Source organism: the organism of the source record quoted next, unplaced genomic scaffold (genome assembly GCF_019419815.1).
Source record: "Pyrus x bretschneideri cultivar Hongxiangsu unplaced genomic scaffold, Pyrus_bretschneideri_v1 Contig15, whole genome shotgun sequence".
NCBI classification, from domain to species: domain Eukaryota; kingdom Viridiplantae; phylum Streptophyta; class Magnoliopsida; order Rosales; family Rosaceae; genus Pyrus; species Pyrus x bretschneideri.
The window spans coordinates 293716-314066 of record NW_025999446.1 but is presented as its reverse complement, the minus strand read 5'-3'; the positions used below and the strand labels follow the sequence as shown (position 1 = coordinate 314066).

The 20351-nt window shown below is 37.0% G+C and overlaps 3 protein-coding genes across 5 annotated transcripts; 1 reads left to right on the top strand and 2 right to left on the bottom strand.

Annotated features, from left to right (window-relative positions):
• Nucleotides 1–10812: 10812 nt before the first annotated feature.
• On the bottom strand, nucleotides 10813–12499 carry LOC103945296 (3-oxo-Delta(4,5)-steroid 5-beta-reductase). The gene is made up of 2 exons (XM_048580207.1): nucleotides 12311–12499; nucleotides 10813–12211 (listed from the first exon to the last, which is right to left on the bottom strand). The coding sequence occupies exons 1-2, from the start codon at nucleotides 12347–12349 to the stop codon at nucleotides 11078–11080; spliced, it is 1173 nt and encodes a 390-aa protein (XP_048436164.1). The 5' UTR covers nucleotides 12350–12499; the 3' UTR covers nucleotides 10813–11077.
• A 2264-nt stretch (nucleotides 12500–14763) lies between these two features.
• Nucleotides 14764–17024, top strand: LOC103945294 (protein TRIGALACTOSYLDIACYLGLYCEROL 5, chloroplastic). Its single transcript, XM_009355843.3, has 5 exons — nucleotides 14764–14918; nucleotides 15029–15111; nucleotides 15191–15235; nucleotides 16506–16538; nucleotides 16656–17024. The coding sequence occupies exons 2-5, from the start codon at nucleotides 15072–15074 to the stop codon at nucleotides 16817–16819; spliced, it is 282 nt and encodes a 93-aa protein (XP_009354118.1). The 5' UTR covers nucleotides 14764–14918; nucleotides 15029–15071; the 3' UTR covers nucleotides 16820–17024.
• Nucleotides 17025–17100: 76 nt separating this feature from the next.
• On the bottom strand, nucleotides 17101–19642 carry LOC103945295. 3 transcript variants are annotated; one of them, XM_048580205.1, is made up of 5 exons: nucleotides 19232–19642; nucleotides 18690–18800; nucleotides 17924–18559; nucleotides 17648–17831; nucleotides 17101–17425 (listed from the first exon to the last, which is right to left on the bottom strand). In XM_048580205.1, the coding sequence occupies exons 1-5, from the start codon at nucleotides 19307–19309 to the stop codon at nucleotides 17403–17405; spliced, it is 1032 nt and encodes a 343-aa protein (XP_048436162.1). In that variant the 5' UTR covers nucleotides 19310–19642; the 3' UTR covers nucleotides 17101–17402. The 3 variants fall into 3 exon arrangements, with proteins under 3 accessions (XP_048436162.1, XP_048436163.1, XP_009354119.2); XM_048580206.1 differs by having other exon boundaries at nucleotides 18686–18804; nucleotides 19237–19642; XM_009355844.3 differs by having other exon boundaries at nucleotides 18686–18800; nucleotides 19232–19637.
• Nucleotides 19643–20351: the final 709 nt, after the last annotated feature.

Here is a 20351-nt window from a genome sequence, read left to right as displayed (position 1 = left end):
TTGAAACAGTTTATTGTTTCTTAGACTGCCATGACACTGGATTGGATCCCAGATAAACAACAAAACCAGTAATTGATCTTCTTGTATTAATGTCGGCTGCCCAATCAGAATATGAGTATGCCTTAATAATATATTCATCAGATTTAGTATACTTTAAGCCACATTGTAGTGTTCCCTGTAGATACCTTATAATCATTTTCACTAAATGCATATGCAAATCTATTGGTGAAGTCATATACTGATATTCCAAATTAATTGAATGTGCAATATCAGGTCTTGTGAATGTCAAGTATTAAAGTGCACCCACAAGATTTCTATACTAAGTTGGCTCAGCTAATGGAGTTCCTTCTGCAATAAGTAGTTGTGAATAAGGTTTAGAGGGTGTGGTTGTTGGTTTACATGTCTCCATTCATGCCTTCTTTAATAACTTCTTTGCATATTTTGACTGGTTAACAAGTAATGAGCCATCAGGTTGATATTGAATATGCAGACCCAAAAAATATGTCAATCTACCTATATCTTTGAGATAAAAAACAGCTACAAGATCTGTAATCATATATTGAATCTTGAGAGAACTAGAACCAGTTAAAATGATGTCATCGACATAGAGGAGAAGTAAAGTAACATTTGTCCCATCATTGTGGACAAACAAACTTGAATCTGATAATGCAGCTTTAAAACCAAGTGCAGGAAGAAAACAGGTAAATTTCGAATTCTATACCCTTGGTGCTTGTTTGAGGTCATATAAAGATTTGATAAGTCTGCACACATGAGTTGGATGAGTAGGATCTACAAAACCATGTGGTTACTGCATGTAAACCTCTTCTTCTAAGTCACAATGGAGAAAAGCATTTTTTATGTCTAATTATCTCAATTCCTAACTAAATTGAGCTACCAATGTAAGAATGATTCTTACTGTAGTATACCTAACCACAGTACTGAAGGTCTCAGAGTAATCCAATCTTTCTTGTTGACTGAAACCTTGAGCAACTAACCTTGCCTTGTATCTTGACACACTGCCATCTTGGTTCTCTTTTTATTTTGTACACCCACTTGTTGCCTATAATACTTCTATTTGATGGAGGATGAACTAACTACCATGTACCTTGAGCTTGTAATGCATCAAACTCCTCATGCATTACTTATTGCCACTGAGCTTACTTTAGATGCAACCTTGAAACTCTTTGGTTCTTCAACTTCACTTAAATCAGCCAAATTGAAAAACTACATATATTGATATCATGTGTAGATTCAACAGAATTGTCAATTTGTAAAGATGACAGTTCTGGTATAGTAGCTAAAAATGAGGAATAAGCACTTTTGGATATAGCTCTTGTCTTAAGTCTTGTCTGGATATAGTTATTTGAAGCACTAGATTGATTAATGCTCTCAATAGCAGAAGGAAATGGAAGAATTACCTATAAGTAGTGATGAATCAAGGACATGAAGCAAGGGAGATGTATCAGTTGGACTGGAAAGAGTATAGCTTGTTGATGAATGTGTTTCAAATTCTTGAAACCTGAGAGATGAAGCCAGAAATCCCATTGTGGGATCATGTAATCTAGATACAGTACCTATAGAACCTGATGATTGATCTGAGTTCCAGACGAAACCGAGTCATTCACAAATCTGTCTTGAAATTGAGGAAAATAAGACAATGTCTCCACATAGTGACTTTGAGTAGCTGTGTTGTCATGAACTGAATGCCTTGATGGGATTTGAACGGGAATAACTACTATTCTTACATTAGGCTCACTAGTGTTTAACTTCTGTGTTTGAACTAATTTATGAATCCTTTTATAAGGGAATACAATCTCATCAAACATAATGTGTCTTCAAATAATTGCATTTCTAGACTTTAAGTTGTAACAAGTAACTCCTTTGTATCCCATAAAGTATCCTAGAAATATACTTATCTCAGATCTTGTCTGCAATTTATTTGAGTTGTATGACCTTAACCATGGATAAACTGCACACCCAAATACTTTCAAAGACTTCAACTCTGGTGGTTTTTTGTACAACTTAAGATATGGTGATACCATTGACAGAAAAGAAGGGTTATTGCTCAAAGGAAGAAATGAGACTTCAACGACTCTGGTGGTTTTGTGTACAACACTTCTGATAAAACTAAGAAATGAGACTCGAAGGAAGAAATGCAGAAAAACAGAAAGAGAAATATGATTGTGTATTGAGAAAATATCTACTTCATTACATCAAACTTGCTTACAATGGTAAAGACTTAAGGGCTATATATAGTAAGAGAGCTGTTAAACCTACCCCATTGTCTTATTTCCCTACCCACGTTATATTTACACCCACTATAAATAGTTAAAAAAATAAAATGTCATTTTCCCACCCACTATTATTTCTAAAATAACCCTATATATAATTAAGGATAAATTTCTCTTAAAAAAAAAAAGAATATAAACAAAACTTCTAAAAACTAGAAAGAAAAAAACCTTGATTCCTTTCCAAATTCCAATTGGGGTGGGAATGAAGAATTTTGGGTTTTCATTCTTTGCCTTTCCCCTTTTGTTTTCTTTTTCATATGCAATTTTCATTTTTGCCACATATGTTGGAGATTCTCTTACTTTGTCACACATTTTTATACTTTCTGGGTTCATTCTAGTTTTATAAGTTATTGGTTAATTTGTGCCAGATTATTTATTTTTGTTATTGATAAGCTATTTTTCTTGTGTATAATCAATTGGATCTAAAAGAAGAGCACAAATTCTAAAGCAAAACAAGATAGAAAATCCCAATTCATATTCCCTGAGGAACAAACCAAGAGCAATCTAGTAAAAAAAAAATACAAAAAACATTGAAACACGAGAGTTTACTGGAAAAAAAATACAATGAATAGAATCTGGAATTGTCCGATGGATAAGCATGGTGGCGCTGCTTACTAGCTTCAATTTTCGTCAAGCTCCATGATCTCTCTAGTTATAACAGTAGACCCTACAATGAGTTTGAACTGTTGTATACGATCAATGTAGGGAGTAGCCTATTCTAAACTCCATGGTTCACAATATCTTTCCCAATTTGTCGTTATAAGAGGAATTGGATGACCTGATTTCAAGAACACCTGCATAAAAGTACAACTTAATTAAATTAGACTACAAGAAATTTATAACTTAATGTAAATGCACTCAATCCTTATAAGACCACCTACAAAAATTTCCAAAATAAATCCTTATATCCATACCTGCACAAAATGATGATTGGTGAATCCAATGGCGATCTCCTTACGTGTTGCTAGTGGTATAGGTTATGTTCGAAGAGGTAAAAATGTAAGACACTGTACATCCGATAGGTGGATAAGTACCACACCATAATATGACGCAATAATATGGCCTATGTCAGGCATAGTCATCCACTAATCAATGTTTACATAAGTTTCAAAATATCTCAATGCATGCTTCAACTTATGGACCCTATCTTCAGACCATATAGCTTGGAGTAGCAACCTGAGTAAGTCTCTAACTCTTGTAATAAATCTTTTCACACTTGTACCCATCCATCCTCATTATAACCCAATAATGATGCAATTGCTCTAAAACTGCAATGTCCATTAGCTGCCATATCTTTTACAAGAATAATGTATGGCCTCAAAGCTACTAGAAATGCATTAATTAACTCAATTGGCTTAACTTAATGAGCGCGATGCACCTTGTCCTTTGGTCGCCTCTTTTGTTTTGAACTCATTTTAGGATAAAGATCACCAGGTGAATAATTTCCTTGCTCCGATTCCACAATCTCAAACAATGACGAATCACGACAAGTAGATTTATCCGCCTTTTTACTTGGCCTACCTCTAGTCTTGGTTGTCACAAATGGTTCAACAAGTGAAGTAGTTTATGGTAATACTAACTCCATAAGTTTCCTTTTAAGGACCATTCTTGCAATTGCATCAATTTCTATCCAACTGATGCGAGTTTTATGCGCACACAAATTAAACCCTCTTTTTGTCAATTGTAGTGAAGTGTATAAGTAGGGATCGTTCTGGACCGGGGATTAGGAGGGATTGTTAATCACTTGGATTTTGACTCAAAAACGTAAAAACAAGTTTAAAACACTAATTAATGCGAAGAATACAAAACTAAAAGTAAGAAAGACTAAGACTTAAACAAAATAAAGGGGGATTGGATTTGGACAAAAATTGAAATAACAAAACAAGTAAATAAACTAGATAGAATGTAAATATGAAATTGATGAAATGGAATGAATGGATGCTAGCCAAGGGGTTCATCTCCACACATGTTACACTTGCATAATAAAAAGATTTCTAATTGTATTTCAATAAACCATGAATTCTCAACGCCCCGGGTTAATTAGGTCCGCTTTAATTAACCGTCAAGTTTTCCTTAAGTTAATGAATTGGATGATTGCATACGACAACCCAAAGCATTCCTCACAAGTTCCCTACATGAATTGCATAATAGAGATACAAGCAAGAATCATTAAGCACATTGAAAACTATAAGTGTTGACAAGGCATTCGTTACTATGATTGCATGAAACTTATGCCAAGAATTTGTTTAACGCGATTGTTTATAAGCAACCTCCACTACTTGTGAATATAAGTTCATAACTATTACGTGAAACTCACTTATATTCTAGCGTCAAATTCATGCATGAAAATTAAGCGTTCATTCTTAATAAACATACATAAATAGGATATCAATCAAATAGTTAAACAAATTGAATTCACAACTTATGAAACGTAATTAAAAGTAATCAAATCATATTGCAAGCATAAACATATATTTCGAATCACCCCCTAGCTAAGGGGGGTTTATTTCCTCATACGTACAAAACAAAGAGAATTGAAATTAAACATTGAAATCAAAGAAACGCCTAAACATTCCAACAACTCATGCTTGAATTGTATGAACGTTTAGGCCCTCTTATCTTCCTCTTTATTGTAGCATAAGGTCTAGGGATAGTTGGTTGGGGGGATGGAAGTGTTGGGAAATTATGGAAATGGATGAAGAGTGGTGGAAATGGAAGATGGTTTTTGGATTCTAAGGGAGACTCACGGCTAAGGGAGAAAGAAATGTGTTTGTGGTGTGTTGTTGTGTTGTGAATGAGATCAGATTTGAATGAATTAATGCAAGGGTATTTATAGGAGGAGTGGAGATGTATATGGCTATTTGTTTAAGGTGTTTGTGGTTGCAATGATGAAGAATTGCATGTGGAAATAAAAGGGAAAATGTGGTGAAATGATGAAGTAGGAAGGTGGAAATGCATGTGAGATGTTGGAAAGGAAATGGGAATATGAGTAGGCCATGGCATGGGAGTTGTTTTGTTGGTGTAAATGTGCCATGGTTGCAATGATGAAGAATAAAGGGTGCATGTGGGGTGGAATTGAATGAATGCAAAGTGAATGAATAATGAAATGAGTTAAAGAGGGAGAATGTGGTGAAATGATGAAGTAGGAAGGTGGAAATGCATGTGACTTGTTTGTGGAATAAAGAATGAATGGTGGAAATGTGAGTGAATGATGTGCATGTGTGTGAATGCATGTGTTGATTTAAAGAATAGGTATGCATGTGAATTAGTTTGGAAAGAGGTGGGTGTGCATGTGAGATGAAATGCATATGTTTGAAATGTGTAGATGATTATGAGTATGATAAGTGATAAATGAATGATATGTGGTGAGTGATAAGTGAATGGAAATGATAAGTGATAAGTGAAAGGTTTGATAAGTGATAAATGAATGATATGTGGTGATAAATGAATGATATGTGGTGAGTGATAAGTGAATGGAAGTGATAAGTGATAAATGGACTAGTTTAAAGGGCTAGGGTTTAAGTACATAGAATGGGCCTAAAATAGGTTGGTTTGCATGGCATAATATGTTTGATTGGGCTAGAGGTTTTCCATGGCTCAAAGGATTTGTTTGATTGGCCAGGCCCTTTTTGAGCCGAGCATACTGATTAACTTAATCACCCTGCCATCAACACTCATGTACTTCTGCTCCTTTCCCTCTTAGAGGTGAAAACACAAGAAGCAAAAGTTATTAATACAACTCACGTTTCTCAGCAGTGCATAATTTCTATCCAACACCTATGAAACAACTTCATCTCTGCATCATAATCGTACTCTGCTGCATTTCTTATAGGTGTACACTTCATGTCAAGTTTCCTCCAATAGGGATCAATGATCCCAAGTGGAATAAGTCGACTATCTTTAATGTATCTAACAATCTCATGAGCATATGGTAATCCATGAGTGTCTCATAAAACACAACCATATGCATCAGAGTCAATACCGTTCATTTTGGACAACTCGTACTCTTTTAGGACCATATATAGTGCACTAATTGAGACAAAGCCTTGAAGTTCCATGAAATCTGAATGTCTGAAATCATGATGCACCACTATCAAACTTTTCTCAAAAGAAGCCTTGATTTTAGTGTGCTGCAACCCAAGCAGAGCATGTATACTTGTCATGATGTCTTAAATGTTCCTTGGCTACTTCGAAGATATCTTTTTAATTTGGCATGTGAAGACTCGGCCCTGTTAAAGTAACAAGGGTTTAGCAATCTCAATAGAAAATGAAAATGAAAATGAAAATAAAGTAACAAGTGATAAATGCTTACCTATTTGAGGTTGTATTCCCAAAGTGCATAAATTTATCGATCCATGCTGCAACAAACCTTTCTTTATATAGATTCAACCAAGTATCTATAACATATTGAAGCATCTTTTGATACATACTAAACTCATTGCATAGTTGTCTTGCCTGCCTTATGAAATCAACTTCAGTAAAAGATGCAACCATTGTATTCCATTTCTCCAAAAATCTATTCAAATCTTCCTTGGACTTAAATAATTTTTTGAACTTGGCTAGCACATTCTTATTGATGTGCCATCTACATAATAAATGTTACGTGTACCAAATATAAGTTCAATGGTCCTCATCAAAGCCATTTCTCTATCTGTCACAATAACATCAGGCATAACAATACCATCCATGAGTCATCGCAATATACTCAAGGCGCATACGTAATTATCTTCTCGTTCTGCAGAAAGATAAACAAAACCAATAGAAAATGTCATATATGTTGGCGTAACTCCAACAATTTCTAACAATGACATACGATACCTATTGGTCTTGTACGTACAATCCATAATCAAAATATGTGGAAATGCATGTAACAATTCCAAACATGTCGGGTGTTTCCAAAACAAGTTCAAAATAGTATTAGTCTTTGGGCAACTCCTATGCCACTCAGTGTACCTATGCTCAAATAGCTTACTCATCAATTGTTGCATCTGAACCTCCCACCTTTCTCCAAAAGCCTCAAACGTTGACGTGCATTATAAATTGTCCTCAATGTAGATACGTTTCATTTGTCTCTTCGTTTTAGTGTAGTTAAAATCTCCTTTGGTTGCACCAAACTTTTAGACATATCAGTCAATAACGAAGTCTCTTCAGACGATAGTCTACCTGCAAATGAATGACCCTCCAAATGGCCTGCTGATGTGTGATTATGCACTCCAATAACTACCATCAATATCCAATCATCATCAGTTGCTAGCTTTTTACCTTTTAAATTGAAATGGGCATCCACATTTTTTCATTCCAGAATTCCTTCTATCCTTATCCTTTATGTCTTTTTTGTGAATTCGACTTACATATTGTCCACTCCTTTCACAACCCAATGTAAATCTAGGGCCCCTATGATCTTTTCTAACTTGATCGGATCATAACATTATAATAACAAAACCATTGACCTTCCCAATTTCTTGAGCCCATTGTATTAATTCTTCTCTACTCTTGAATAACTATGTACCAAAATTGCATATTATGAATAAACATACAAGAGTATAAGTGAATCAATTGCAAAGTTAAGCAAATATTATCATATTTGTGGTAAATTCACTAGTACAGTCCACCATATGTCTAGATGCTGAATTATTACCAGATTCGTCTACCAACTGCAAACGAATTCCATTATACATAAATAAATGGGCATTACATCAAGTTGAAAATAATGCCAATTAACTCAGAAAATAATAAACCCCATGTATAGCAAGAATGCTTTTCCGAGCATGATGTATATATTGACTAAACAGAAGACAACAGTCCACACAACATAAAATGAAAAAATTCAGTCACTGGCACCAGATGAATGTATGTTGAACGTAAATTGAGATATGTCTCGTAAAATTTAATGAAGCTACTCCCAATTAACTCAGAAAATAATAAACCTAGTGATATGTGAATGGTGATTTGGAGCTTATGGTCCCTCCTCCTTTTTCTTCATGCCCTTCTTCTTCTTTCTCTTCTATCTTCTATGTTTCTCACTCTAAAATACCAAAAACGAAATTAACCATAAACCATAACCCCCAACGTTGTTGTTCCTCTACATGAAATCTCATCCTAAACCCTCTCTCTCTTCTCGATCTCCCTAAAACCATGTCTTTGGAATCTTCACTTCCTCCGATCCCAGTCGTCCGATCCTCGTCGGAGCCCCAGTAGCAAGAACAACCCTTTCAGAATGGCAACAAGGCATCGGCCCTGGCCCCACGTCTTTCTTGTCTAGAGCAACCGCCCCTCCCGCGCCTACAACCTACACGCTGCTGCTCGGATATAGCAACAATTCCAGCAGCAGAGAGACAAATCGTGGTTGTCGCTGCAATGCAGCAGCACCAACAAGATTGTGACACCGCTGGTGGAACCTCCCCCACCCTCACTATTGCCTCGCTGGACCCTCCGTTCTATGTGGGAATTTGCTTCCGTAAACAAATTTACCCTAACCTAATGAAAACGAATTCCAGTTTTCCAGGAATTCTCATAGGAAAACGTGAAACAAATTGCACCCTAACCTAATGCAAATTCAAATAAAAAGTCACAGAGCTATACATGTCAACAATTCAAGATGACCCACATAAAATTATCTTTTACCTCTTCGACGAAGACATAATCATTTTCTTCCATAGAAACGTCATCTTCTAAGTTCATTCTTTTTGCTTTCTCTAAATGATTTTGCTTTCTCTTAATGAAAAGAGATGAGAATGATGAGTTAGGGCTTAAGGGAGACACATTTTCTAAACATTGCGTGAGAGTTATCATTCCCAAACATTTTTTTTCTTTTTTATAAAATTAAAAATTAAAAAAGTAATACAAAAAGGGGTAACTAAGGTCCTTATTAGTCAGTTTACAAATGGACAAATTTGTAATTAAAAAATTTATAAAAATGTGGATAGAAAGATAAAACATTAGGGTGGGAATAACACCTCTCATATGGTAAACATCCATAGCCCACATTTACAAGAATATCCCTCTAACTAACTCACACAATTACAATTATATCCTTCTAACTACCTTAACCTCTTATAACCACCTTGACACGTATGATCATGCCACATGTCACAACCATATATCATTGGTTAATATGACTTAATAACACTACATGATGGTATACCATATAACCAATATACTCAAAGTTCTCACATATAATACTAACCAATAGATACACATATTGTAGTAGAACAATCTCACATTACTACTACTATCACACTATCTGCGGAAAAAAAAAACATCTTTTTTGCAATTTATTATGCAGTTTGAGGACTTGTTTGAAAGTGTTTTTAAAGTGACTAAAACTGCTTTTGGTGAAAATGTTTTTGGAACTAATCTTAGTAAAAAAAAAAAAAACTAGTGAATCCTGGAAAAGCACTTGAAGTGCTTCTAGAATCCAAAAACATTTATCTAAAAACATTTTCAGATATTTGTAAAAGCACTTCCAAATGAACCCTGAATTTACATATCAACTCAACTTCAACCACATAATGCAAATTACAATCTTGTTTCCAGAACAGCAGAACTCAAAACCCTTCTGCAATTCAGGGTAGCTTTCATTTAATCTATACAAAACATTTAAATTACAAATAGTGCCAATATCTTTAACCACGTTTTAAGAATTGCCCTAAAATTCAAGACGAATTACCTTCAATTTATCAATTGAGAACGAAAAATCAGTTTGCTGATGCATTCACCACAGTGACTCCCATGATCAGTAAACACCATTGGAATTCGATCTGTAGCATCACGCAGCTATTTGCACGTCACACTAAAATTTCAACATCCCATCAACCAATGAGCTTCTATATAGCACATGAACTATTTAACCTAGACACTGAAACTAAGATCGCAAAAGAATGTGGGCCTAGCAAAAAGATTGAAAGTGTACTATTTTGCTTGATTAGTTAGGCTTAAAGCCCATTAGGATAAGGCCCAAAAGGCTAATTACCTCATATAGGGTCATGTCACATACTATTCAAGAAGTTTCGCACGCAAACACACCGACTAACATAATTTCTTTCTTTTTTGGGTATGAATTTGAGATATTTATTGAGAAAGCTCATAGCTTGTGTTTAAAATGTTTTATTATTATTATTATTATTATTATTATATAGAGCTCTAATTTTAATAAAATGTTTTTGTAAAAAAGTTTTGAAATAAATCTTTAGTAAAAATCAAATAGATTCTTAAAAAAGTACTTAAAATGCTTTTAGAATAAAAAATTAATTTCACTAAAAACGTTTTCTTTCCTTTCATTAACACTTCTGAACAAAACAAGTATTATCAAACTCTCCTGTTGAGTGAATGAGCTCACCCATCGGTATCAGACCAAAAAGTTGGCGATATTGGACAACGTTTCCAATTTGATAACGCTCAATTACACAAATCATCCGTGTTACCAAAAAAGCCTTTCAATCTCCCACAAACTCATATACGTCATTAAAGCAAAAGGTTTTAATTTCAAATCACATGACATAATTTTACGGTATAACCGACATAAATAATAAGAACAATTTCGATTATAACATTTTTGCGACGAAACAATTCCGATTACAACGTTTTTAGGATGAAATAATACCACAGTAGAGAAAATGACAACTTTCTTCCTTATCCAAGACAAACACAATAAAGTTCATCAAATTTCAAACTATAAAATCATAACAATAGCTTTTTTGGTAAACATCACAACAATAGTTTATGTGCTACATATGGAACAAGGACAAGACACCCACAACCAATCCACCAATGCAATCATCGATCGATCAAGGCACAATCTTGAAAGATTTCATCTTGTCAATCCAAGTAACAAACGAATTCCTTGAGTTTCGAAACCCGACGAATCCATGCTCCTTGCTCTTGTTCATGCTACAAATCATGCTCTCCCCACCCAGCATAGCATCCACAAACCACCACACCCCCACCTCCTCCAACCTCGTCGCCTGCAGCTCGTTCTCCCTCACTATTTCCTCCCACACCCCCTCCTTCCCCTTCATCCGCTCCGCCAAGCTCAGCCTCCCGCCTCCCTCCTCAATCCCATACTCCTCTATCCCGAACTGCTCCGCCAGCACCTTCCAGAAATGCTTCCACTTGAACACATCCCCGTTGTTTATATTAAACGCTTCGTTTTTCGCATACGGGTCCACCGCCGCCCATATCTGCTGCTCCGCAATGAGATCAGCATCGGAAGCCACCGAGTAACAATTCCACGCCGCACTGCTTCCCGGAAACTTCAGCGGCAGCCCCTCGTGCTTGCATATCGCGGCGTAGACGCAGAGCGTGCCCACGATGTTCATCAAGCTGGAAGGGGAAAACCCGAAAATCGTCTCCGGTCGGTGCACCGACCAAGTCAGATCCTCTTTCTTCTCCACCTCAGCAAACAACAAGTCTTCCTGGGTGTAGTAGAAATTTGGGGCGTCCAATCGGGGCAAGTCCTCCGTAAACGGCGGATCGTGCGGCTGGATCTTACCGAAGGACTCGAACGGTCCGACGTAGTGTTTGGCGCCGGTCTGGAGGCAGATGTGGCTGAGCTTCGGCGCGTTCGGGATGACGGAGTCTAAAACGTTGCGCAGCATATTACCGTTAACCTCGCAGTTCGCCGCCTCGGTGGATCGGTTGGTCCAGGTGACGTAGAAGATGTGAGTGACGTCGGTTAACGGAGAGAGCTTCGCTTTGGCGTCGTCGGGATCGGAGATGTCACACTGGATGTACTCGACGAGGTGGTCGGCGTTCCAGTTGGGGCGGGGACGGCGCGCGACGCCGTAGACCTTCCATGGGCCGCCGGGGGTGTCGGAGAGGGGGAGGATCTCGGCGAGGCTGTTGCCGACTATGCCGGTGACGCCGATCACGAGACCCACGCTCTGGGGGCCGCGCAGGTGTTCGTCTTCATCTAATTTTTTCTGCAAAAATCGGAATTAAAAACGTTAATTAGGAAAAAAATTGGAAAAAAATGGAAAAAAAAAATTGGAAAGGATCGATGGCGGAGGAATTGTGATTGCCTTGGCAGCGCCAACAGCTCCGGCCCACCACCAGCTCATGTTCTCGGATTTCGAACTCTCTGAGAAATTACAAGTTAATTTCACAAAATTTTGATCGGATTTGCACCTTCGCGTCTTCGATTTTTCAACATTTCTGCGCCAACTATTCACATGGAGTAGCGGGGTCGAATTGTCTTTTTGCGCCGGATGATTGATTGTGCCACGTCATTAACGGTGACGTGGAGGCTTTATATTCTTTTAGGATAAAATTTTCAATTTGACCGTCACAATAGATAGTACATCACATGTCGTTATATAAAAGTTAATAATTTTAAAAAAATATTTCTCACCACTTACATAAAAACAAATGAAATACTATCTGTATTTCCGTCACAATTAAAAATTTTTCTTTTTTTAAGGCCCAGCTCCAAGTCCAAGCCCAATAATCTAACAAATTCGGTTTAGTGTAAATTCAAATTTGCGCCCTGGAGTTCTAATATATGTAACAATTGGTCCTTGAAGTTTTATTTTTTATTTTTTATTATTAGCAAACAGCATTTCCAAAATTACAAATCGTTGCAACATTAACCCTTCTTTTTTCTTTTAATTTTTTTTTTGGACAAAGAACATTAACTCTTCTATCCATGAAGCACAGAATGAGACTATTTTTGGTGTTCCAACAAAAGCCATGACAAACACGGAAGAAATTTTATGGCCATAGAAATGCAATATAAGGAGCTTTCAGTCACTTTAAAAGCGATTTCAGTCATTTTACAATTGTAATCTTTTTCTACATTAACACTATAATCTAAAATATTATTATCTACATGTTACACGTAACTGACAAGTAATAAAATTCAACTCTCATAATTGATGAATTTAGTACTACTAACTATTATACGAAAATGTGAGGAACAAAATCTCACTCGGTGATGAACCAAACCATCCAAAAACTATTAGCAGCGCCAATAGCTTCGGCCCACCACCAGCTCATACTTTAGAGCCGCCGGGGTGGTAAATAAAACTGAGAAAAAACCAATATCAATAAATAGAAATAGTTTGGGGAGTGGACAGTGGAGGTGACATGTAGAAGTTGAGAAGGGCAGTTATCAGTCAAATATTGGGTGAAATCTAACTGCCAGTCTTTTTGTTTGCAGCGGTAGCAGCCTGCATGAGTCGTGACATAGTTTCCAACGTGGATCTTTGTCATATATTTGTCTGTTTATCTGCTTATTGGAATTAAATAACACTACATGTGAGTCATGATCCAAAATAATATTACATAATCATGCGATCAATAATAGTAATTCATATTTCTTCTAAAATATCTTTCAAGTGTCTCTTTGATTGTATAAAGAAATATGACTTATGTGCCAGTGTTCCGAACACATTAAAAATCTTTTCTAAATTTCTGACCAAGAGTGAGTTTAGTAAATAGTTTACATTAGGATAGATAAAGGTTTCGAAGAAATTATTGTATAGTATTGAAACCATGTATGATAATTTTTTAGTGGAGTGGTGACACTTTTACATGATGTTACTGATCCAAGTGATATAAAATGGATTAACGAATCTTGTATAGTATTGATAAGGATAATGCTAGGAAGACTAAATTTGTAGAAAAAATTTGTAAACTAAATGATATGTCACCAATAGGAAACAAGCACGTTTATTAACGCTTAAGTAATATCTCAATTATCAACTTCCATGTCATTTAGTTTAAAAATAATTCTACAAATTTAGTCTCCCCTATCATATTACTCTACTGATAATAGATGATGCTAGTAGGACCAATATATTGTCCATAGTTCATGCTCATACTTCTTATTTTCGGAATGAGTTAGTAACTAAAGCATTTGTATGTCAATAATTGCAATATTTTTTTAAAATTAGCACTATAATTTAGTGATATTATTCTCAACGTGTAAATAAGAAGTAATAATACTCAACTCCCATAATTGATGAGTTTAATATCAATAAATATTGAGTGTGAAAAAGTGAAGAACAGAGTCCCATGTCAGTGATGTAGGACAACTCTCAACACGTTCTACCTTTTACTTACCATTAGTTTATCGTAAACGCACTTCCTTCATCTCGTTATAGAAAAATATGGAAAATGTAATAATTTCAAGTTTTCTGTTCTTGGTGGCAGGAAAAGCAATTACGTATGTTCTATTGAAAGGTGATAAGATTGGGGTTCCACCATAAAACCAATTGGCAATATAAGGAGTAGCCCAAGACCATATAAGCACATAGCAAACTTGTCCCGTCACCGATGTGGGACAACTCTCAACACGTGGCCATTAGGCTTCACACGTGGGACAACCTGCTCTGATACCATGATAAAATTGAGTTCCACCATAAAACTAATTGACAATATAGAGAGTAGCCCAAGACCATTTAAGCACATAACAAACTTGTCCCATGGGCTGGCCCAAGCCTGCAATGGGTACAGAAATTTCGTGAAGGGCTTTATTTGAGAGCCGACTGGTCCATGGTCCATGGGTATTCCCGTAAAGATCCAGTCTTCAGTTAGCTAGCTGGTTTGATAGACGAAGAGAGGAGACTGGTTGAGCACACCGCATAGCAGTCGGACTCGGACCCAGTCGCCATTGTTGGAGCTCCATAGGTATTTGTATTTCCCTTTTCCGTGATTTCTTATGAACTTTGTCCACTCAAATTCCCTTTTAATTTAAACATTTTTAACCTAAATTTATACTGAATATGTAAATGCTGAAGCTTGATCGCTAGTTCCGGCCTGCAAACCGCCATAGCTGCAGCGATGGTTCTTACCAACTTCAATGGAGCTGGCGTTGGATTCGGTATGATTTCATAAAGCTTCTTTTGTTATAATCTATGTGGTGCGATGAGACCGTGACCAATTCAGTTTGTTTTCTTCAGGATTTGGTGTTGGCTGCGGATTCGGCGTTGGATGGGGTTTCGGAGGTTGGTTCCTTCTCCCGGTTGAATTTTGATTGCTTTTTTTAATTCATTTGCCTGAAAAATGTTTAATCTTTGTAACAATTAGAATTGTTAATTAGAAGATTTAAAACAGTTTTTGGTGCTTAATTTCATAGCATAATTCACTATTAATTAGGCATTTCCACAAATTGTGCAATAAAAGAAGTGTTTACAGCATATCATCTTGGTAGATATTGTGGATCCACAAGGCGAATGGTTTCGAAATGATTTCTGTGCTGTTTATGAGCAGTGAAGAAACGAACTTTCGAAGTGCAAAGTCTGTGAATTGTGAATCTGTTTTTTAGCACCGTTTCTTAGAATAATGGTTGACAAATAAACACCAATTCTCAATGGTTGAGCTGTTGAGGAGATGAAGTTGTTCTGATCACCTTGGCATCTTCGTAAATCTTGTGTTCTTATGGTCATTTGATGGTGTCTCTGTCCTATCTTTTAAGAAAAAGGAAATTTGTAGCAACTCGTGAAAGGACTGTAAGCTCTACTTGGTTCTTCACTTTCAAAATGTAGTGGGGTAAAAATTTGTTGATACTTTCTCAGAGGAGAAGTAGGCTCTTTGAATACTAGGGATTTATTCAAGACGGATGTGATGTCAATGGAATCCGCTTTTCAAGACAGATGCGATGTCAATGGAATCCGCTTTTCTTGGAGGGAGGGTAGTTTTAACTGAAAGGAATAGTAGGAATTGGTTCTTCCCCACGGGCCAATATAGGAACCTCAGAAACATGTTAATATTTGGACCATCTGATGGTCAATTGAGATCCTTTTTCATCATGTTGGTGCACTAACGATTGGTTTGAACTTAAAGCATCTGTACCTGGTGGATTATTGGGTGGGTTTTTCTTTTCGGCATGTATATGTGACTGAAAACGAGATATTCTCCTCCCCTCTTCTTTTCCACCAATGCAAAAATCCCTTGATCTGTCTCCTCTCTAGCGTGGCCAAAATTTTGATACCTTGCGAGTCTGGTTATGCGTTTGGATCAATTAGTGATTACTTGATCATTAGTCAATGCAGAAGTGTTGGACTGGTTGTGTCTCTTGAGTCGACATTGCAGCTGCATTTAAGCTTAATACAGATTATCATATGATGTGCTTAGTATTTGTTAGCCGCAATTTTACCTTAGGATTATCAACTAGCATTAAGGAATTATCCTTATTTACTTAAACACTGTTTGTTATTCGTACTGATGTACTGTGATACATCTTGTTTGCTGATTTACGACGTTTTTCTGCTACAGGCACACCTTTGAACTTCTTGGGCCTTGGTGTAGGTATAACCTTTCCCTTTTAATCAAACCGGAATCTCATGTTTATATTTTTGGAATGTGTTGGATCTATATCAAGTACATCACGATGCATCTGTCATTAACCGGTATATTGTTTCGTAGGCGGAGGCTGTGGAGTTGGACTAGGTCTTGGATGGGGCTTCGGCACTGCCTTTGGTAGTCAGTATCATTCATCTGGGGTCACATTCCAGGGCATAGACTTCGGCAAGAAGGATCAAGATGGTGCTTTACAGAAAAGCAACCAGGACATTCGTGCCTCGCGATAGCTTCTCGTTACAGCATTTCCTCATCATTGCTGTGAACCGAATCCATAAGCGCAGACACAGCTTATGTCGCTATGCAAGTCGACTTAGGTGCCAATGTAGAGAAAACGGGAGATTTTTTTATGCATGCAGTACTTCAATTGAGTTTGTAGAATACATTTCAATTCGAGTTATATAATATTGAGGATGGAAACGAAAATTTGTTTCATATCGTAAGTAAACGTAAGAAATCTAAATTTTATATACTACAGAAACAGTCACAGTACATAACGCGAAGCTACACGGAAAAGGAAAGAAAATTTATATTACAAGATGCAGTAGCACATATCTTTCAGCTTACAACTTTCGCTGATATCGCTTGTATAATACAACAGAAGTTTTCCTCCGCCAAAGGAATCAAAATTGGAGGAGGAAAACATCAAAACAAAAGTGGAATCCTTTGAGGTTCTCTTAGGTTGTGCTCATCGCTTGGCACTTCAACAACGTGTGAAAATAGTATTGCGTTTTCCTACTTCTAGGTCCATCGATTGATAGTTTCTCCCCGTTCTGTCACGATCTACCAAAAACTGTGGACAAAGGCCACAGCTCAGATCGCACGCAACACAAAGACTGCAAAGAACGAAAATGCCAAACTCATGAATACAAAACTAGCTTTCAACAAGAAATGACAGAAAGAGACAGACTCGTTTAGCATGACAAACATTTAAAATAATACCATTAGCTGGATAAGCAACACATATAAGCTATTCAGACAACATTCGTGTCCAAATTGTATCTCAACATTGTGTCTATGTGCAAAACAAAGATCTGGCAGGGTTCAGTGAAGCTTACCAATCAAGAAAAGGAGTACACCGATCCAAAGTGCTACGCGTGCAGGCCAACTATATTGCATATAGTACTGAGACCGTTGAAGTTGTCTCTGGATAGCTCCGTACCAGCCATACAATGGTTTATCGTAACATTCATCGCAACTATCCAAACAACTCTTATTTTTTTCCAAGCAAGCATTGATGCCCTAAACGGAAAACAAGAATTTTAATCACTAGTAACACAATGCCAAGAATGTAAGGTCTCGTAGTAAATTAAATCAGAGTAAAGCGTACATACCCTAGTCAACTGAGTAGGTGGCAACAATGCAGTATCAGCGTCTTCATGACGGTCGACTGCCTTCCACTTTCTAAAACCATTCTTTGACCACTTCAACTTTGACGCGGTTTCCATGGAACTAAGAAACCCAGACATACTAGGAATCTTTCGTACAGGATGCTCAACCATCATAGCAGAAGAACTTGGTACGTATCCATCGTCAAAAACAGCAATTTTCCAGGCACCAATGTCAGCACTATCACTAGCTGTCCTCCTATGCCCATGTGACTTCTCCTCCCTAGTCTTCTGGGAGCCCAACTCGTTCGAACCACATGAGTTCTTTGAACAACCTGGCGCTGTATCTCCATCTGTGACTCGTGGTTTTTCAACATCCTTGTCGTTATTTTTGGCAACAACTGTCTCTTCGGAAGCAGATGGTCCAGAAAGAAAAAATGCAAGTTCATTGCACTCCCCTTCATCCAAACGCACCCAAGGCTGAGAAGCCTTGCCCTCAGAAAGGGCAGCTTCCTTGAACGATTTTTCAATTTTGGAAACCTGCTCCTCGATGGCAACAATGAATGCACGGTGCCTCTCTCTTGCGTCTTCACATGAGCTTCTTGCATAACTTGACCTGACTGCTCGTGTAAACTCCTCTAACTGCATTGCCACAAAAAAATTCAATCAACTATTCACAACACTGATACGGGGCATAACACCAATTCCTAACGTTGGTCTGTCTAAACGGCAACAGCCATAGCTGAAGAGTGAAAGAAGGCAGAGGACCTGCCATTTGGTAGTTCCAAGAGTTGTACAAAGATCCCTGCGAAGTTCCTCGGAATCCCACATACTGGAAGCGTCTTTCCTGGCGTGGATCCATGTTCGATATGTAGATTCCATCCTTCAGAACCACATAAAAAAACAAAATTAACATACAATTTACAACAAAAACCATATATCATCCTTAGCAGTCAATGCACATTGCATTTGAAGAACAAGTGCAGACAAAAACCACACTTCCGGTTTTCATATAAACACGTCACGGATAAACACCGATTACTCAATGGGTTTATAAACAGATTGTATAGGGAAACAAATAGAACATTAAATCGTAAATCATGAATTTTAATTAATTGGGGCCAAATTTCGTTTCTGCTGAACGTCGCCTAAAGCTGAGATTTGATTCAAATGTGCTGGAAGCTATCAAATTAAAGATGCCATTCAAAATTGCAATAAAACTTCGAAAAGCTACAAATTTATTGGAAAAAACTACAAATTGATTGAACATATTTGGCATTGGAGCGCCAGAAATAACAGAATGAGAAATGCTACCTGTCCGGCGGATTCTTGAACTTCTTCGGCCGCCGGAAAAAATGGATCTTTCTCCCATCGATCAAAACTTGACGCCATTAATTAATCAGCCCAAATTTATATATGAATTAGCAACCAATCTTGTTTTATTCCAAAAAAAAAAAAAAAAAAAAAGAAAAAGAACCCTAGCTCGAAAATTGATTTAATTCCGAAATTAATTTGAGTAAAAATTGACAGTGGAAGCAAATAGAAATTAGAAATAGACAAAGAGGGTAAAGGGGAAGTTGGGTGAGGAGAGATTTCGTTATTTCAGCGATGCAATTTGGATTTGCAGGCGACAGAAGATTTGGGTTGGGGAAGAGAGAGAGAGAGGCATAAATAACTGGGAGTTTCTAAAAAGCCCAGAACGATGTCGTCTGGTGAAGTTGAGAGTTTGGAGAGGGGTCAAAATTGGTGGATTGCATGGTGATGGTGATGGTGATGGTGATGCGCCAGCGCGTGGGTGATTGCGGTCCACTGACAACTTCCTTGGCTTTTAATTGCTACTTTAATTGTTTAACAATTTTCTTGGCTATTTCCTTTTCTCTCAACCGTTTTCCTCACTCATCGAGAGTATTTTGTTAAACCTCTATTTTTCCTAAGATACAACCGTGATTTTAGTCACTTGAATTGAGTTTATTATACTTAAGATATAACGAAGAGTTGTTCACGTTTGAGTACGCTGATTCTAATTTATAACTATTGATGAATTGTGAACTTCACACGCATTAGTGAACATGATTCTTCACAGGATATAAATTATTAGTCTTAGCGATGTTTTTATTCTACTAGGCTGCAACGTATATAGGTGTAGCTCTTTTTCAAATTGAGGATCTCCGAATCTCTGTGTCTGGAGTAGTCGGACTCATAAATTGAAGTCGTTCAAGACAAATCTAGGCCGTTTAAAGACTTCATTTTCTATGAGATAGATTAGTGAGATGAGCTAATGAGAATTATAATATTTAAATTGTACAGTTGGAATTTTAGTGTCCAACAGCTTCGGACACAAGAGATCTAGAGAGGATCTCAACTCCTCTTTTTCTTCTCTTAATACAAGCTATAAGCTATACATCGTTTTTCAAAATTAAAAATTAGCTTTGGG